General features: G+C 34.6%; 1 protein-coding gene across 5 annotated transcripts in view; it reads left to right on the top strand.

Annotated features, from left to right (window-relative positions):
- Positions 1-19,822, top strand: part of LNPK (lunapark, ER junction formation factor) — an 89,060-nt gene that overhangs the window by 14,061 nt on the left and 55,177 nt on the right. For all 5 annotated transcript variants that reach the window (XM_007494415.3, XM_007494416.3, XM_001376818.4 and 2 more), the window contains 2 exons: positions 16,368-16,426; positions 19,616-19,656. In XM_007494415.3, the coding sequence (XP_007494477.1) occupies positions 16,368-16,426; positions 19,616-19,656 (100 nt within the window). The remainder of the gene's footprint in view (positions 1-16,367; positions 16,427-19,615; positions 19,657-19,822) is intronic.

Below are 19,822 nucleotides of genomic sequence, written 5' to 3'. Positions count from 1 at the left end.
AACATTAACAGCTTGCTCATCTCCTGCTTCTGTTTATGGTATTTTGAAGAACCCCCAGATAAACCTGATGTCTGTAAAAAGGGTCTTTTTCTTATACATTTCAAGCATTTCAGATCCTCAGAATTAGAGTGTCTGAATTTGGGACAAAGCAAAATATTGGACATATAATATCTCTTGCAAAACTCTTAGTCTTATCTGAACAGAATAACAAGAAACTTAATATGATTCAAACTTACTTGTCTTACCTCTTGCCTTTTATCTTGTTTTTTATTCCCTACATTATTTTTCCTTTTTATGTTTAAGATGAGATACATAATAATTCCTAATCTTCCAAACACTTCTCAACTTCAATTAAAACAAAAAATTTAGTATTAAATAGCCTTTATAGTAGAAACAGCCTCTATAGTCAAAGATTTTAATTGTAGATAATAGCTTTATGTTTAACTTTGGGCATGTGTCATATTGATATATAGAGGTAAATCAGCTAGGTCATACTTATAGAATTTCCTTGAACATTTTTCTTGCAAGTTCCAGAGCTGTAGAATTATAAGCCATATAAGTTCTAGCCAGGGAACAGAAAATGTACCCAGAAAAGTTGTCATATATTTGCTTTGTGGTTTTCCACTCTTTTTTTTTTATGCAGTGGGGGGAAAAAACTTAGGGAAACCAAGCCTAGGAGATTGTCAGTCAGTAAATAAAATTATAAACACTATATGCCAGGCATTATGCTAAATTATAGGGATACCAGGAGAGACCAAAACCCAAACCAAAACAAAAAATCTCTGCCCACAAGGGGTTTACACATTGGAATGGTATAGACAGCATGTAAATAGTCAATTAGTATTTATTAAGCACCTAGAATATGCTAGGCACAGATGAGGCATCAACATGCCTTTGTACTTAAGAGTGCTGGGCTTGGAGTTAGGAAGACTTGAGTTAAAATCTAACTTAAAGTACTTATTAGCTATGTGACTGTAAATCACTTAACCTCTGTTTGCCTTAACCCACTGGAGAAGGAAATGGCAAATCACTCAAGTATCTTTGCCAAGAAAATTCCATGGTCCATGAGGACACAACGTGTTGGATCAACTGAACAACAAATGTGCCAAGTGCTAAGTAATGGGTATATAAAGGAAAGCCTAAAAACAGGTCCTTCCTCTTCTCAATAAGAGAAGTATATTTGAGGAGAAAACATGTAAACAACTATGTACGAATAAGATATAAATAGGATAAGTTGAGAATAGTCTCAGATGGAAGAAAGCACTAAGATTAAGGAGGACCAGGAAAAGGTTTGAGGGATTTTTTTCTGAGACTTGAAGCCAAGAGGCAGAGATGACTGGTCTTGGAGGAGAACCAAGGAAAACACTCAGGGTTGAGTTGTGTGAGAAACAGCATGGAGGTCAATGTCTTTGGATCACAGAGTATGTGGAGGTGAATAAGGTGCAAGAAGTCTGGGAAGGAAGGAGAGGCTAAGTGAGAAAGAAAACCAAGCAGGATTTTATATTTCATCCTGGAGGCAAAAGGGAAGGTACTGAAGTTTATTGAGTAGGAGGTTGATATGGCTAGCCCTATACTTTAAGGAAGATCAATTTGATAGCTAAGTGAAGGATGGATTGGAGTAGGAAGAGATTTGTGGCAGGGAGATCAAACAGCAGCATTTTGTAATAGTTGAAGAATTAGGTGATAGAGCCCTGGAATCAGTGTCAGAGGAAAGAAGGAGCCACATGTAAAAGATATTTCAAAGGTATAAATGACAGGACTAATTAACTGATTGGATATATTGGATATGGTGGGGTAAGTAAGGGTAAGGAATGAATTATTAACATTTAGCTTGATAATGATACTGTTGATGAGTAATAATGGAATTGAGATGGGAGATTTTTTTTTTTGAAAGATGAGTTCAGTTTTGGAATCCAGTTCTAGGTGTCCAAAGGGCATTTAGAGATGTGAGATTGGAACTTAGGAGAAAAGTTAGTTCTGCATAAATAGATCTGAAGATTATCTGTATAGAGATGACAATTGAATCCATGGGAGCTGTTGAGATCACCATGAGAAATATTCTAGAAAGAGAATAGAAGAAGGACTAGAATGGAACCTTAGAGAACCTCTACTGTTAACAGATAGTAATGTGCATGAAGATCCAGCAAAGGGGACAGAGAAGGGGAGGAATCAGATAGGTAGGAGGAAGAACCAGGACAGAGCAGTGTCATAAAAACCTGTAGATAACAGAGTATAAAGAAAAGGGTGATTGACAGAGAGAAGGATGAAGATTGTGCAAAGGCCAGTAGATTTAGCAGTTTAGAAATAACTTTGTAGAGAGCAGTTTTGGTTTAATAAAGGAAAGGGAAACATCTATTCTAGATAGCCTTCTCAAAGAGTTTAGACACAAAAGGGAGGAGAGATGTAGGATGATTACAGAGATAGATAGATCAAGTAAGAGGTTTTTTTTTTTTTTGAGGATGGAAGAACCATGGGGATTTTTGTAGGCAGTAGGGAAGCAGCTAGTTGACAAGAAGAGACTAAAGATAAATGAAAGTGCATATTGATAGAAGGGAAATTTTGTTGGAGAAGATGAGATGGAGTGGGATTACTTTAAAAAAATTTATTTTAATAACAAATCTCCACCTAAGTTTTCCACTCACATGATCCATATTATCTCCCTGCCTACTTCCCTAGTCCATTCTGGAACTGACAAACAATTCAATCTGGATTATACATGAATTATCATGGAAAATATGTTTCCATACTATTTTTGTAAGTGAATAATCTTAAATAACCAAAACTCCCAAACATATACCCAAATAAACAAGTGATTCATCATGTTTTCATCTATCAGTTCTTTTACTGGAGGTGGATAGCATTGTTTTTTCATAAATCCTCAGAATTGTCCTGGATCATTGTATTGCTATTAATAGCAAAGTCTATCACATTTGATTTTTCCAAAATATTGCATATACTGTGTATAATGATCTTCTGGTTCTGCTTGTTTCACTCTGCATCAGTTCATATAGGTCTTTCCAGCTCTTTCTGAAATCATCCTTTTCATCATTTCTCATAGCATATAGTATTCCATCACCATCAAATACCACAATTTGTTCAGCCATTCCCCAATTGAGGGACATTTGAATGGGATTACTCATGCATGTATGGGGATTTGCCTTGGCAAGAACTGCTTCTTCATGTAAAATTGGGTACAGGAGATGGTGACAGAAGGCATCTGAGTGATGTGAAATTAATAGAGGAGATAAAGAAATCTTAGAGTCATGAACATGGATGAAAAACATTTGTGCATGGTGGCAAGATAAAGGGTATGATCATCTAGTTGTAGTTGAAGTTGGTGGGAAGAGTAGGTCATGTGAAACAAATAGTTGAGAAATTGAAAAGTTAGAATGTTTAAGGGAGTATCACTATATATTGAAGTTCTCTAGAATGAGGATAGGAATTGAGGAAGAGAGAATGACTTTGAGTCAGGCAATGAACTCGTGAGAAAAGAAGAATGTCTTGAAGGTCTATAGACAATAACTATCATAATCTTGATTATGATAAATATGGATCATAGGAATGTCAAAGGATTGACCACTGAATGATAGTGGTAGATGGAGAACCTGAAAGTTGCAGTGAACAAGGAGTAATCTAGTTCCCCTACTAGATCCTGGGATTAGGTTGGAGGGAATTAGGTATAAATAAAAGTGCAACCATTACAAGAAAAGGGATCCAGGGAAACTGTAATCAGGTAGAGCCAAGTTTCATTGAGGGCAAAAAAATGGAGGGAACAGGAAAAGAAAAGGTTTAGATGATATATCTAGTTTGTTACCTCTGAAACTGATGTTTCAGGGAACCCAGTGGAAAAGTTGGGTAGTTTTTAAGTAGGTTGGGTTTGGGCTGTGAATAAAGGAGCAGTCATTGGGATTCAAACAAAAAAAATGAACCATGCAAATTAGAGTTTAGACTCTGGGATAAAGTGGGTATGATATGGGGTGGGAGTATGTAAATCATTGAGGAATGGAGTCAAATAAGTTATTGTAGTCTACAGAGTTTTAGGCTTCTGGTAGAGTTGTCCCAGGATATAAAGCAGTATCTAGTTGGAAAAGTAGGGGGACAGTGCATGGCTAGGGATAGGGATAGGATATGTAAGACCCAGTGTGTAGGTGGCCCTGAAGTACATAGGTACGTATAAATTATAGATAAAATAGATGAAGGTAATCTCAGAGGAAAGAACATAACAGTTGAGGTGACTTGGAAAAGCCTTGTGTAGAATATAGGATTTGAGTTGAGTCTTGAAGAAGTCCAGGGAAACTTTATTAGGTGAAGGTGAAGAGATAGGATTCCAAGCATGAGGGTGGGGGGGGGGGGCAGGGCAGCTACTGCAGAGGCATAAGCATGGGAGATATAAGTAGGAACCAAAAGTAGGCCAGCCTAGGTGGACCACAGAGTACTAGGAGGATAATAAATTATAAGGTAGGAAAAGATAGGAAAGAGCCAGGTTAAGAAGCACTTAAATGCCAGAGAATTTTTTATTTGCTTCTGGAGGTAATATGGAACCAATAGAATTTATTGAAGTAGGGTGTGGGAGAGATAGTCAGATTTATACTTTGAAAAATTACAGGTAAGTAGAGGGTGAATTGGAGTAGGCTGAAACTTGGGAACAGAGAAACCAGTTAGAAGGTTTTTGTGGAAGTGCAGGCAAGAGGTGAAGAGGACCAGAATTAGGATTATGGCTGTCTGAGTGATGGGAAGGTATTTTTTATGAGAAATCTTGTGAAGATATAAATGAGAAGGTCTGGCAACAAACTAGATAAGCTAAATGAATTTGAGTGAGGATTTGAGAATAGTACTGAGGATACTGAGGTATTGAGGTACAAGCCTGTGTGACTGGGAGGATAGTGGTACCTTTGCTGTAATAGGGAAATTAGTAATGGGAGAGGTTGGGAGGAAATATAATGAATTCAAATTTGGACATAGTGAGTTTGAGATGCTGATGAGACCTATAACTCAGATTGTCCAAGAGGCAGTTAGATATTGGCAGAAAGGCAAGGGCTAGATATATAAATCTGGGAATTATTTTCATAAAGATAGTAATTGAACCCATAGGAGCTGATGAGATAATTAAAAGAAATAGTATAGAACAAAAAGAGAAGAGTGCTCACTTGTCCTCTTGGGAGATCTCTGTAATTAGTGGCTTGACCTAGAAAGAGAACTAAGAGAGAAGAGTGTCATGAAAACTACCAGAAGAGAAAGTATCCAAGAAGAGGTGGTGATCAGCAATATGAAAAATCAAGAATTAAGATTAAGAAAAGACTATTATATAGGAAAGACCATTTGTTAAAAGATCTTTGGAATCAGTTGTGATGGTATTTACCTCTAATCCCTGTTACTGGGAGGGTCTAAAACTGGGGGTATCAATTGAGTTCAGGAGTTTAGACTAAAACAGTTGGGTGTCTGCATTAAGTCTGAAAGCAATGTGAGGGCAGGGATGCCTAAGGTGGAACAAACTGGCCCAGGTCAGAAAAATAGATCAGGTTAAAAACTTCCATGTGGATCATTATTGAGATAAATGTTGAGTTGCTACTCTACTTCTAGGCTGGGTAAGATAGAAAGACAGTGAAAATAGGGGGAAAGAGAGAGAGAGGAGGGGGTTGGGGGAGAGAAGAGTGAAAGGGAGAGAAATCGGTAAGAGAAGGAGATCTTCCATTGGGAATTTGACCAACTCATCTAAAATATATAGGGAACTGAGTCATTTATAAAAATAAGAGATATTCTCCATTTGGTCAGTGGTCAAAAGATGAGGAAGATGAGATGTTTTCATCTGAAGAAACAAAAGCTACTTAGAGAAAAAATTCTGGAGAGGATGTGGGAAAACAGGACACCATTGCAAGTTTGGAGTTGTTAACTGGTCCAGCTATTCTGGAAAAGAAGTTAGAACTAAATCAAAGGGTTATAAAATTGTGCATGCCTTTTCCTCAGCAATATTACTAAGTAGGTCTTATCCCAAAGAAATCAAAAGAAAAAGGAAAAGACTTATATGTACAACAATATTTTTAGGAACTTTTTTGTGGTGGCAAAGAATTGGAAATTGAGGGGATGCCTGTCAGTTGGAGACTAACTGAACAAATTTTGGTACATATTATGATGGAATACTTTTGTACTATAAAAAATGACTGGGGGATCTTTCAGACAAACCTGGGAAAACCTATATGAATTGATATAGAGTGAGATAAGCAGAACCAGGAGATCATTATACACAGTAACAGCAATATTGTAATTATGATCAACTGTGAAAGACAACTTTCTCCAATCAGCAAAGTCATCGAAAACAGTTCTAAAGCACTTGTGATGAAAATGTCATCCAGAGAAAGAACTAATGAATTCTGGATGCAAATTGAAATATATATTATTTTACTTTATTTTTTTTCTTGCTTTTGCCATAGTGGGTAACAAAACTATCACAAAGACTCATTTCAAGAACTGAAGTTGAAGAAATAACTAAATCAAAGAAAACACCAACCAGTATCAAAAATTATTACATATCTAGCGATTCCCTAAAAGGAGACAGTAACTCAATAATTGTAAGCAGTGATTAAAGGTAAAAATAACATTTTCCATAAGGACTATATGAATGCCTAGAAGAAATGAGGCAAGATTTAAAAAAGAATTAAAAACTCTTTAGGAAAGAATTAGGAGAATAAATAGCTTAAATTGAAAATGGTAAACATCTCACCCAAGGAATGGACTCCTTGAAAGCTGGAATAGATGAAACAGAAATCAGTGATTCCATGAGACAGCAAAAAATCTTTGAACAAGATCAAAGAAGAATCTAACATAAAAATATTTGAGCCAGAAACCAGGTCAAAAGAGAGATAATTTAAGAATCATTTAGACCTGGAAACCATTGTTGAAAAAAAATCAGGACTCGTTTTTAAGGAATCATAAATAAAAACGGCCCAGATTTTTTAAAATCCACAGAGCAAAGTGAGGATGGAAGAATCCATCAAATCACCTCTTTAAAGAAAACCCCAAAACAAAGTCTTAGGGATGTTATTTGCAATAGTTTAAATGTCAAGGAGCCTGTCAAAACCTAGCAGCTTTTCCTAAAAATGAAAGGATAGCTTGGGATGCAGTATTCTGAAATGGTAAAGAAAATAGGCTTGCAATCAAGAATAACTTCATCTGATACTTCAAGTATAAGCCTATAGTAGGAATAATGAATTTTTTGCAATAGAGTTATTTTTGTAGGAACTTTGAAAATAGAAACAGAAGACTCCAGAGAAACCTAGAAAATTTATTTCAGCAATTGGAAGAAGTTTTGTAATGATACAGTGCTAATATTCTGATAAGGAGAGAAGTTTGAATCAGGAAATGGAGGAGAGATAGCTAACTGGGATGATCAGAGCAAGTCAGATTTTTTTTTTTAAAAGATGAATATATTTTTAGGCAGCAAGTAAGATGCCAGTGGGTGGGAAAAGGCTGAAGGTAAAAGTATGGAAGCTGTGGGGTCAATTTGTTGGAGAGTTTGGGAAAGGGATAAGGTTAAGGGCACATTGAGAGGGATTTGTTTGGGGAGGTCCATATCTTTATCTGAGATTGGATTAAAGGAGGTGGTAGTGAAAGAAGGAGTATGATGAGGAAAGAGTTCTTGTTAAAAGATCTTTTTTTTTTTTTAAATGCAAATGTTAGTGTGGGTCCTTAAGTTGAGAAGGTGAGGGTAGGAAGTGCTGTGGGAAGCTTGTGAAAAGATGGGGAAAGTTTGAAACAGCCTCTTAAGAGTGAGACACTGAATCAATTGAGGATGAATAGAATGTTTGCTGTGCTGTTTTACTACATTAGGGCCCAGTTAAGATTAGCTAGAATAAATAGAATTTATTTTGTGATTTTTCTCAGCTTATAAACTAAGGAAGTAGATAAGAGTAATCCAGAGCTGGGGGGGGGGGGGGGTTGGCAAAGCATGATCCAGGGATAGGACAAAGGAATTGAGGGTGTAGAGTTAGTTGATTAGCATATTATAGAATTGAGTTAGTTTACCAGCAGGTCAAGATAGGAAAGAGAAGAGTGTATTTAATGCAGGGATGATGACTTGGGAAAGAATTGAGGGGTGTAGGGAATGATGTTCATGATTGAGGAAGAGGAACATAGGTAGGGGTGGTAAGACATAGGAAAAGATGGAATGATAAGAGGCAATGATCATAGAAAGGAATTTTGGAGATCATGAACTGGATACCTTTGGACAAAAGCAAGATCAAAGATGTGACCATGTTTTTATGTAGCTGAGGTGAAGTGGAAGAGTAGGTCATGGGAATTGAGTAGATTGAAGAACTAGGAAATAAGACATTTGGGAATGTAGATTGAAGTCCTCATTTGCAGATAGGAGAGAGACTCTCCTTCAAGCCTTGAACTCATTGAGGAAGGAAGGAAAATGCCTTGATGGCTAATAATGATGATAATTAGCATTTAAAGTTTTGCAAAGTGCTTTGCAAATATCTCATTTTACTCTTAAGTACTATTTTTAGCGCCATTTTCAGATGAAGAAACTGAAGCAGAGGTTAAGTGACTTCCTCAGGGTCACATAGCTAATAAATGGCTAAGGTGGTTTTTTACTTGAGTCTTCCTGACTCCTAGTGGAGCACTATATTCACTGAGCCACCTCACTGCCTAAATAACCACCAGGATTTGAACTGGGTGACAGATTAGGATAAACCTAAACCTCTGAAGAGGAGAGGTTGACCTGGTAAAGTTGGTTGAGGAAGGCTCTAGAATTGGCTCTAGAAGGCTCTAGAAGACTGGGTTCCTCACTTACTATGATTTTCATTGGTATTTAGTGGTCTTTTCGTTCTCCCAACTATATTATATGCTTCTTGTGGACATAGGGACTCATTTTGACCAATACTAATATCCCTTGACTTTGTTTTAATGCTAAATTAATTTATAGTGAAATCAATAAGCATTTAGTAAGGGCCTACTATGTGCCATATATTGAGCTAAGTGCTGGGGTTATAAAGAAAGATAAAAATCGTTTCTGCCTTAAGAAGCTTATAGTTTTAACAGGATAGACAACAACCTTATTCAAAGGAGATAATAAATAGGATAAATTATTGATAATCTCAGAGAGAAGTTCACTATATTGCTGTTACTATGTATAATGATCAGGAAAGGGTTCTCACAGAAGGTGGGATTTTAGTAGACTTGATGGAAGCCAGGAAAGCCAAGTTAGAAACCAGGAGGAAGAGAATTCCAGGCATGGGGGTTGGCCAGTCGGTGAAATTTCTCTAAGTTGGTAGATGAAATATTTTGTGTTAGGGTTGTAGGTATATAGAGGGGGAATAAGGAGTAAAAAGGCCAGGATATGAAGGGTTTTAAAAGCCAAAAAAGGATAACAAATAAGAAAGTAACTATTCAAATTGTCTATATTGAAATCAGTTGATGTATCCCTTGCTTAAAATTAATTAAATGAAATGTCAGACTTACTTAACCAACCAGGACAATTCACTTAACACAGTTGGCCTCAGTTTCCTCATCTGTAAAATTAACTGGAGAAGGAAATGGCAAATAACTAAAGTATCTTTGCCAAGAAAACCTCAAATGGAGTCAAGAAGAGTGGGATATGACTGACGACCTGAAAAGCAAGGCAGTTAATTTTTGTGGATTACCCTTAAGATAATGACTAAGAACAATAGAAATTCTAAGAAAGAATGGAGTTGACTGAAGGTTGAAATTCAACCCTTCATTTTATAGATGAGGACTCTGAGGAGAAGTGAAGTATAAAATGAGATAATATTTATAAAGCATTTGGCATAGTGCCCAGCACATAGTAGGTACTATTTAAATACACATTCCCTTCTGTGGGAAGGGAATTTCCCTCCCTATTATGTTGCTTTGTTTGACATCATCAGTCAATGACCTGGAGGTTATTTACCATTGATGTGCAGGTAAAGACAAACCCTCAGAGAAAGGAAGTTGAAACCAAGGAGACAGGAAACTGACCCCACAGGCACTGCCCCCCTGGGTAGTGCCAGGCAAATTGAGGAACTATGATTGGTTCCTGAGATGTGACTTGGGAGGGCTAGCATTTGGAAAAAACTGCTTATAAGTTAAGACCAGGAGTTTGCTCTTACTCTTCTGGCTGGAGCTTGGAAACTGAAAGAAACTCTGTCTGTGGTGAGCTACAGTCCATCAAATGGCAAATAGGGTAGTAAGCTAAGCTACTCTCTACCTCTTTTCTACATTTCCCTCCCTTTACTATCACTACTTTAATGTAATAAAGCTATTAGCTCTCATAATTTAATTTTAACTATTTCACTTCCTTTTCTTTTGCTTTTAAGTGATTTACCCATGGTAGCACATGGTAGAGGTAGGATTTCAACCAAACTTCTCTATTCCAGTCTCATGTTCTTTCCACTTCATGGTAATGACTTTATATAATAATTGAACAGAACCCCAGCTAGCCCGCAGATATTGGGGTACCTGCCCAACCATTTCAGAATTATGGTATTGTCCTTATCAGTATTTCAAATTAGAATACCTTACTTACATGTATTTGTTAATAATGAACAAATATAAAAATTAACTTATATTTCTATAGCACTTTAAGGTTTATAAAATCCTCTGCATAATTCATGTTTTCTGATTTGTTCTGCACAAGACCCCCATGAAGTATATATATACTATTATTTTCTCATTTTATAGATGAAAAAACTGAGGCTGAAAGAAGTTAAGTGCTTTGCCCCAAGGTTACACAGTTAGTAGGTATCTGAAGTAGGATTCAGTTAGGTCTTCTTTAACACCAAAACAGATCTCTTAATAAATACTAATATTGGGGGCAGATGGGTGGTGTAAAGATTAAATTTAATGGTTGTACTTCAATTATATGAAATAATGTGGTCACCAAAATTATTATATCTCAAGTCAGAAGTTTATTTACCAAAATAGAGGGGAAACAATAAAGTAGAGAAATATGAAAGGGGTTAGAGAACTATACTAGTAGTGAGTAACCACGAGGTTACTCCTACAAGATGGAAGCTAGTCCAGGAGTAGAGTCTTAAGTTGAAGCTGAGCTCCAAGCCCAAGATCCAAACCGCAGTCTTTAGGGAAGTTCCCTTGAAAAGACTTTTTCCAGTCAGAAGACTATCCTTCAGACCATCTTCTCAAGCCAAGGCTTTTATGGTGGCTCCTTGTCCCCTCCCCTCTTCACAGGGGCCAATCACAGCTTCCAAATTGTCTAGCACTGCTCAGGGGGACAGTGTCTGTGGGATTACCTTCTAACCTTCTGAAGGTTAAGTTCTCATCTAAGGGTGTAAATTTTCTAAAATTCACTTTCTAGAGGTGAATGCTCATCCTGGCTGATTGAGTTTCTGAGGGTGTGAATTCACTAAGTGATTTTCTAGCTCCTCCACCTAGTTCAAGCTTGTGCTGATTTAATCAAAAGGTAGATAAAGGAGAGTTATAATCTTGTCTTCACAATCTAGTGAGTTACTTAAGTTAGTGTTAACTCAGGATAGATAATAGAGTAAAGAATTCTCTTTCACAGTGGCTCAGTGAATTGAGAGCCAGGCCTAGAAATGGGTTCAAATCTGGCCTGAGAACTTTCCATCTGTGTGACCCTGGGCAAATCACTTAACCCCCATTGCCTTCTCTTCTGCCTTGGAACCAATACACAATATTGATTCTAAGATGGAAGGTGAGACTTAAAAAAAAATACTAATATTAATACTCAGCATATATATTTATCACATAAGTTTTATAGAATACTTTATATTTTATATATATTTATATATAATATATATTTAATATGTACATCCTTACAAATTCCTTTAGATTCTACTATCCCTGCTATTACTGTCATATCTCTATTAGGAAAAAACCCAAACATTTACATTGTATCTCTATATCCTCTGCTTTCACTCTTTTCTAATCCTATTAGTCTGATTGCTGGCCTTATCACAACTGAAACTGTTTACTCCAAAGTTTTCAGTGATCTCTTAATAGCCAAATCTGATGATCTCTTCTCAGCCCTCATCCTTCTCTGTCCTCCTGTAGTATTTGACACTACTGACCATCTTTCTTCCTGGAGACTTTTTCTGGGTTTTCATGATCCTGTTCTTTCTTGGTTCTCCTATTGGCTTTTAGTTTACTTCTTAATCTTATTTGTTGCTTTTGCATGCATGTCATACTCATTAATTTGTGAATGTGCTTCTAAATAAAGACTGTCATTTTAGGAGCATTTTGTTCATTATAAAGCAGCATTTTCCTTTTTGTTGTCAGTCTTATAAACACTTTGCTTTTAAACTTATGATAGAGACATTTTGAAATGGATGTCCTGTAGGCATCTCAAAATCAAAACATCATTGTCTTTATCGCTAAATTCACCTTTCTTCCTAATACTACTACTATTGAGGGCACACTATCCTTCCAGTCTTCCAGGTTTGCAATCTTGGTGTTTTTCTTGCTCTTTCTTATCCTCTGTATTCAATTAATTGCTAAATCTTCTTGTTTCTATTTCCCCAGGTTTTTTATTTAAGATGTCTTTCTGTCCACTTAAATAAGTACTCAAGTTCGAGTTGTCATTGCTTCTTTCCTAGATTATTGCGGTAGCTTCCTTTTTGGTATTTCTGACTCAGGTCTCTTCCCACTCCAGGCTTTCATTCACACAACCACAAAAGTGATTTTCATAAAGCATTATTTAGACCCGGTTACTTGGTACTTACCAAATTCCAGTAATTTCCCATTTCCTCTAGAATTAAATTCAGATTCCTCAGTGGCATTTATAGCTCTTTTGGCATGAAATCTCTTTCAGACCCCTTTATACATCTCTTATTTTCTTATATGTTACTATCCTCTACCCACTCTGTGGTTCAGCCATATTGGCCCTATTTGCTGTTGCTTGCACAGTGCACTCATTTCCCATTTCTGGGCCTTTGTGCAGACCTGTCCCCCCCCCACCTGAATTACTCTCTATTCATCTCTACCTTTTGGAATTCCTGAGTTTCAAGACATAGCTCAAGCACCACCTTCTGTAGGAGACTGTTTTTGGTTCTTTCACCTATGCATATCTACATATAAATAGAGATAAATTATATGTTATTGATGGACATAGAAATACATGTTTCCCTGGTTAGAATGTAAGCTTCTTGAGAACAGGGGCATCTTGTTTTTGCCTTTGTATCCCCACTGCTTAGCATAGTGCTTGACATATAGTAGCAGACACTAAGTGCTTCTTGATTTCATTTTGCTCTCACAATCAAATGAAGTATTATAGCTTTTTCTGTTTCCATTTTAGAAAAGAAATGTGTATCAGGTAACTTTCTAAGGTAACAGTTATTAAATATGTATATTGGTAGAAGTGCTTTGGAAATAGTGAGGTGGGGCAGTAGAGAGATTACTGAACCTGGGCTCATAAAAACCCTTCTCAGATGCTTACTGATGGCATTATCTTGGGCTAATTATTTAGCTTTTTGATAGTAATAGTACCTACTGTCCCAGGTTATTGTGAGAATAAAAGGAGCTATTTGTAAAGTGATTTGTGAATCTTAAAGCTCTACCTAAATGCTCACTAAGAATAAATATAAGGAAACTGAGGCTTTGAGAAATTGTGACTTGCTCATGGTTAACCAGCTAATAAGTGTCGGAAATGAAAAATTGTTCTCAGTTCTCTCTTGATTCCAATCCTAACCCTCCTTTTATACCATTCTACCTTTTCATTAGTATTTTGTCAGGCATTTTTTGATTTTTTAAAAATATATTTTGATGTATAGTTGATCAACCATTATTAATTAAATCAAAGAATCATAAGATTATATAGATCTGAATTTGGAAGGGATCTCAGAGATGATTTATGAATATAAGCATGAGGTTTGAATTCAGTTTTTATTAGAAGACTGCATATCCTAGCAAAAGTCTGGTCTTGTATTAATAATTAAGGATTGGCATCTTATTCCTGAGCTTGGTGCTCATATCTACTGATGAAAATACAGTAACAAAACAGATGGATTTTATTGAGTGAAGATGACTAGAAGGAGGCTGCTCAGTGTTAAGTGATTTGATAAATGCCAAGAGAGTAAGAGATATTAGCAGCTTGAAGCTGGAGAAAAACAGTTAAAGATTTATTTATCACTACCTCTACAGTAAGGATAAGGAAGGCAAGAAAATTCCTTTTTAAAAATGCTAACTTGTATTGTATGCTAACTGAAAAAAGTTTCTTTATTGGTCTCTCTAATGTCATTCTGTTGCTTTTACCATCCTTGGTTACTATTTTTATAAACTACTTCAGAATTTCTATTGATTGGGATAGTTGAGAAGCAAATAATTTTTCTCTTCAGTTCTAATTTTCTTTAAAAAAATGTTTAAATACCTCTTTATTATTGGATGTCCATCTTATCTCATGAATAGAGTTAAGGTCAGATTTGTAGGATAGGCAATCTGGGCTTCATTTTGAGCTCCCTTACTCTTTGGAATACATTATTCCATTCCTTTCTGTGTTTTCTGGTGGGTGCAGAAAAGTCCTGTATTGTTTGTATTTCTTTTCCTTTGTATTTGAAAATCTTTTCCCTGATTGCTTTGAAGAACTTATTTCTGAATTTAATTATTAAATTTTAACACCATGTATCTTGGAGTTTGCAGCCTTGGTTTTTCCTTTTTTCTTTTCTTTTATTTTTCTGGAGATGATTTGTGAATTCTTTCAATTGTTATTTCATTTTTTTATGTTTGGGGGTTCTGGGCAATTCTCTTTTGTGTAACACCACATTGTAGTGTTAAGGGTTTTTGTCCTGTTGTATTTCTCTGGGAGACCTATGATCCTTGTTATCTCTATGCAACTTGTATTTACAATTAGTATGTTTTGCTTGCATATATTTTCTTTCATTGCTATTGTTTTTTACTTCTAGATTTTCCTTCATTTCTGTATATCTACATTCTTGATATATTTTTTTTTCTTGTGACTTGCCATTATAGATTCTAGTTTTAAATCCTGATCATTGTTTTTGTTCAGGCCATAAATAATAAATTCTCATTTCTCTTTTGAATCACTTTAGGAACACATTTAGAGACCACATTTTCTTCTGTTGCTGTTTTTCTGGCTGATTTATCTGTTTATGTTCAAGATCTTTGAGTTTTCTTCCTGAAATTTTTGGAAATATCTCCCCCCTTCCCTAGTTTCCTCCCATGTACTTTCTGGTTCTGTTTTCTCTCCTGATGATTTTTTTGGGGGTTGGCTCTCAAGCATCTTAAGTCTCTTCCTACACAGTTCAAGCATCCTCTGTCCTTGTTCCAAGTGACTTAGGTAGTTAGAATTGGCCTGAACTAGATAGAGTGATATATAGCTCCAAACCCTGTCTCACCCCCCCCCTCCCCCAATCCTGTTCTATTTGGGCAGTTCAGAGCCTTGCCTAGTTGGTGCTATGGGGTTATGGCCCCCAGCAGGCTTTTGTTTCAGCTGTCTGTGGTTGACTAAGCAAACTTTTTCAATCTGGAGCTGGAGTCTTCATGATACTGGAAAGAGGGAGGGTAGGGTGGGAAAGATATTAGAAGTCCCAATAGAGGTCCTTGGTTCTATTAGCAAAACCTGACTTTAGGAGGTGGCGATGGAATGGCAGTTCATGTTTGTTTGTTTTTTTTTAACCATCTTTTGGATGCCAGGTGTCCTAGACCATGGAGACAGCTGAGATTACCTTATTTTTGGTGCATAATTTCTATTTTGGAGAGATTTGAGAGGTTGTAAGGATTAGAGAAAATGTCTAGTATGCAATCTTATAGCTGGTGTGACCTGGTTGTCTCTTTTTGGACATTTTAAATTAACTTTTCTACTTATGTGATCATAGTGTAAATTCCATTCTTCTGGTCCTGCTTTTTAATTTTTTTTCCCTTAAGTTATGCCCAGATTTCTTTGTAGTCCTTATACTTGTCACTCTTGATGGCTTTGTTGTATTCCATTACATTAATGTTAGGCATTTAGATTGTTTGTAATTTTTAAATTTTGTTTTGCAATTATACATAATGCTTCTGTGAAAATCTTTGTATAGATAGCTCTTTTTTAAATGAAAACTTTCATAGTATATTTCAATAATGGAATTATAGGTATATAACCATCTATATTGAATAGAAGATATATTAGAAGAAAACTAGGTAGGGACATGGAATATGATATTTTTATGCTGCATTATTCTAGATATGCTTTTCAAGAGGAAATGTATACTAAGTGGGATTCTTTAACAATATTGAAATTCTGGTTTGTCCTTAGTAGTTTTTTGACATGGTGTCCCTTTTGATTTTTATAACATAGGGGAAACAAATGTAGTGTTTTTGAACTTGAGTATTTCTGAATGTAAGATATGCTTATGTTCTTCAAAGATAATTTTGATTTCTAAATTATTTTTCATTCACAGAATATGGACCATAAGAACCGTACTCATTTTCTTCTTTTCCAAGAGAACAGAAAGAAATAGTAAGTCTATTTCTTTAACTTTTACAAATAATGTAAAATCTTTTGTATAGAAGTTCTAATTTATAACTTAATTGCCCCATGGTGGTATGTTATAGGAGAACTTGAGTTTAAAAATGACTATTGTCTATTCAATGTAAAATAATAATTGAAATATAATGTTTATTTGATCTTTATACTTCTATGACTTTAGATACTCTGGATATAATCATGGCTATTTTACTGATGAACAAAATGAAATTTATATTAACAAGACTAAGGAATTTGTTCATGGTCATTGGTCCAAAGTCCAGAGACAGTATTTGATCTCAAGTTTTTCCTGACTCCAAGCCTAGACAAATATATTTAAATGTCTATGTATAGGAAGATGTCTTTGGATAAGAATTTTTTCATGTGCTATATTTTTATGTTGCCTAATGTATATGACATTTTTAAATAAAAAACAAAGACAACAAAAAACCCCTTTCCTCTAAGGGACTGACAAAAACAACCTGGTTTAGATCATTAGATTTCTTACTATAAAGTATTTTTATATATTGACTTCATTATCTCTGGTCCTGTTGATAATACAATTAAATTTAGTCTTATAATCACAGACTTTTAATTCATTATCAAATCAACCAAATCATTTCAAAATGTATTTTCTATATTCATTCCATCTCTGCATGTTTGAAGATCTTAAAAGGATTAGTCAAATACTCTGTTAGGGAAAGTAGGGAAACAAAATTTTGGCACCTGTACCTATTTTTTTCATAGGAGAAATTTCTTTCATTGAAGAGGGCATATTGAGGCTGTCAGAAAAGTGTAAATTCTGAAAGACCCAAAAGGATACCAGTAGGAATAAAATTAGTACTTTCAGGGTAACATAGTCCTGGTTAGGTTATTTATTGTCATCTTAATTTCCTTGTCATAAATGGGAAGATTTTTTTGCCCCTTTATCTATTTGGATCATGATTTTCATTTATTAAAGTTTGTGGTGACACATTTTAATTTTGTAAAAAGTCAGTGAAATTTCATTACACAGTTATCTCTGAGCCACATCTATCATGAAGCAAAGGATACCTTCATTACCATACGAAGTAACCTCTGAAAACACTATTATTTAACAAAAAATAAAAATAATATTTTTAGTGCAAATAAATGCATGTTGTATATGTTTCTTATCATCTTGCTAGAGGCATTGTGATTGGTCTAGCTTTCTAACAAAATTTTACTTTTCTCATTTGTATGATAGGAATAACTACTTTTAGTAACTTTCACAGGGCTGTTTTAAGGATCAAATGAGTATGCGTGAAAATATTTTGTAAACTGGAAGTTTTGTGTATTGTACAACTTTCTGTTATATACTGTAAAGGTACAAAACACTTACATTATGATAAGAGACATAAAGCATGTTCTTTTCATTTCATTACCCTTTAAATACAGACATTATCAATTCGGTCTATAATTTAAGCAAGTACAGGTGTGCCCTTTTTAGGAAAATACAATACATGAACAATTGAACTTTAAATATTAGATAAATCACAGTTATTCATGCCAATAATGATTCTTTGTTTCCAAAAAAGATGTACATTAGTAATTTTAAAGTAATGTTTTAAAAGTACCATTTTATTTTTTCAAGTTAATATTTATTTCATAAAACAAAGTACTGAATACTTGTAATTCTGCTTGCCTTTCCAGTCACATTTCTTGAGTACTTTTACCCTTTTGATCTATTAGCTCTCTAATGAATATTTGGTCTTTTGGGTACTTATCCATTGTATGTTGCTTTTTCTAGTTAAAAACAAAACAATCCACATTTCAATAATTTTCAAATTTTTGATAAATTTACTTTCTTATTTGAATAGGTTTATGATAAACTATTTTGTTGATTTTTTGCATTCAATGAGAAAGTCATATGCTACTGTACTACTCAGAGGTGAGATGAAGTATTTATGTGAACAAAGCAAGGTTTGAAAGTTATGTTCTTGTCCTTTGGACACAGTAAGCATTCACTATAATATATACAATGTTAACTATTACAGTATTAAAAGTAAGTCACATTTATACAATGCTTTAAAGATTTCCAAAGCGCTTCTCACTACTGTTTGAGATAGGTAGCATAAGTATTAACTGTATTTTGTAGTTCATAGGAAACTTGAGGCTGAGTAAAGTTGTGCTGCATAGTCAGGGCTATAGTATAAACTCAGGTCTCCTGATGCCAAATCTAGTGTTCTTTATACTACATGATATTGCCTTAAAATAAATAAGTGCCATGGAAAGTGGAATTTTATGGCATTAGCACAGTATCTTCTTCACTGTAGACATTTAATAAATGTTCATTGAATTGGTGTTAAAAATGTCCAATTATCAAAGAGTGTATTAAAAATTGCTATTGTTGGGTCTTAGTTATTTTGCTATCTTAACCTAGTCCTAGTTCTGATTCTAATGCATATATTTATAGCTTAATATAAGCATTTATTTAATGATGCTTTTTACAAAGGCAATGTTTTCTACTTATACCCATACTACCTCCAAACAGGTAATTTCCATCAGATGTCTTTGGTTATTTTTTCTTGTGGAAAATTGGAGAATTCATATATATTTGAAGTGTTCAATCTGCACCTGGAATACCACTTAAACTATTCATTATAAGACAGTATATAAACTTTAAGTACAGTATGAGTAGGTGAACTCTGGGAACTTATGACTAGTTTTTAATTTCTTTTGTTGGTTGCCTCCATAGTATTTATATCACTAGTCTTTAAAAAAATTTTCCTACTATTATACAGATCATTAAATGAACCAAAAAACAATTTACACTTTTTAATAGGAGATATGTAATGTTTTAAATTGTTAAAGGATAAAGGAAGGAATATTGGAAAGCATTGTTTTGTATTGTTAAAAACACAAGTAATATACTTTTTTTTTTCTTCACCCATGAAATTTGGGGAAAGCAAATTGGGAAAGAAGTTTTTTTTTTGTTAAGTGAAGTTTATTTAATTTTAAAAAATGTAAAAATGTTAAAAGAGTTTACAAAATAATTAAACTAATGAAATATGGATGATTTATAATCTTCATGGATTTTTCATACAACTTACATTTAGATGAATCTTTGAGAATTAAAATAACTGGTTAATGTATATGACCTTTCCCCTTATTTCATACATCTAAGCTTTTAAAATGACTAAATATTGAATTGTCTTCTTTTAGATGAAGCATTGGAAGATTTAAAATCACAGAAGAAAAAAATAGTAAGTGAACTTTTAGTTTTTTAATAGTAAGTCATTTTGGATAAATTAACTTCAATAAAACTGCTTTCACATGAAAAGGCCAGAATTGGATGAATGACTTAACAGAGGTTGGGGATTAAGAGTCTTTAGAAAAAAAAGAGTATTATTTTAGACAGGTAGTTGAATA

The sequence above is a fragment of the Monodelphis domestica genome, chromosome 4 (genome assembly GCF_027887165.1).
Source record: "Monodelphis domestica isolate mMonDom1 chromosome 4, mMonDom1.pri, whole genome shotgun sequence".
Taxonomy (NCBI): Eukaryota; Metazoa; Chordata; class Mammalia; order Didelphimorphia; family Didelphidae; genus Monodelphis; species Monodelphis domestica.
Note: the sequence above shows the minus strand (reverse complement) of the source record. Positions and strands in the feature narration are given on the sequence as shown.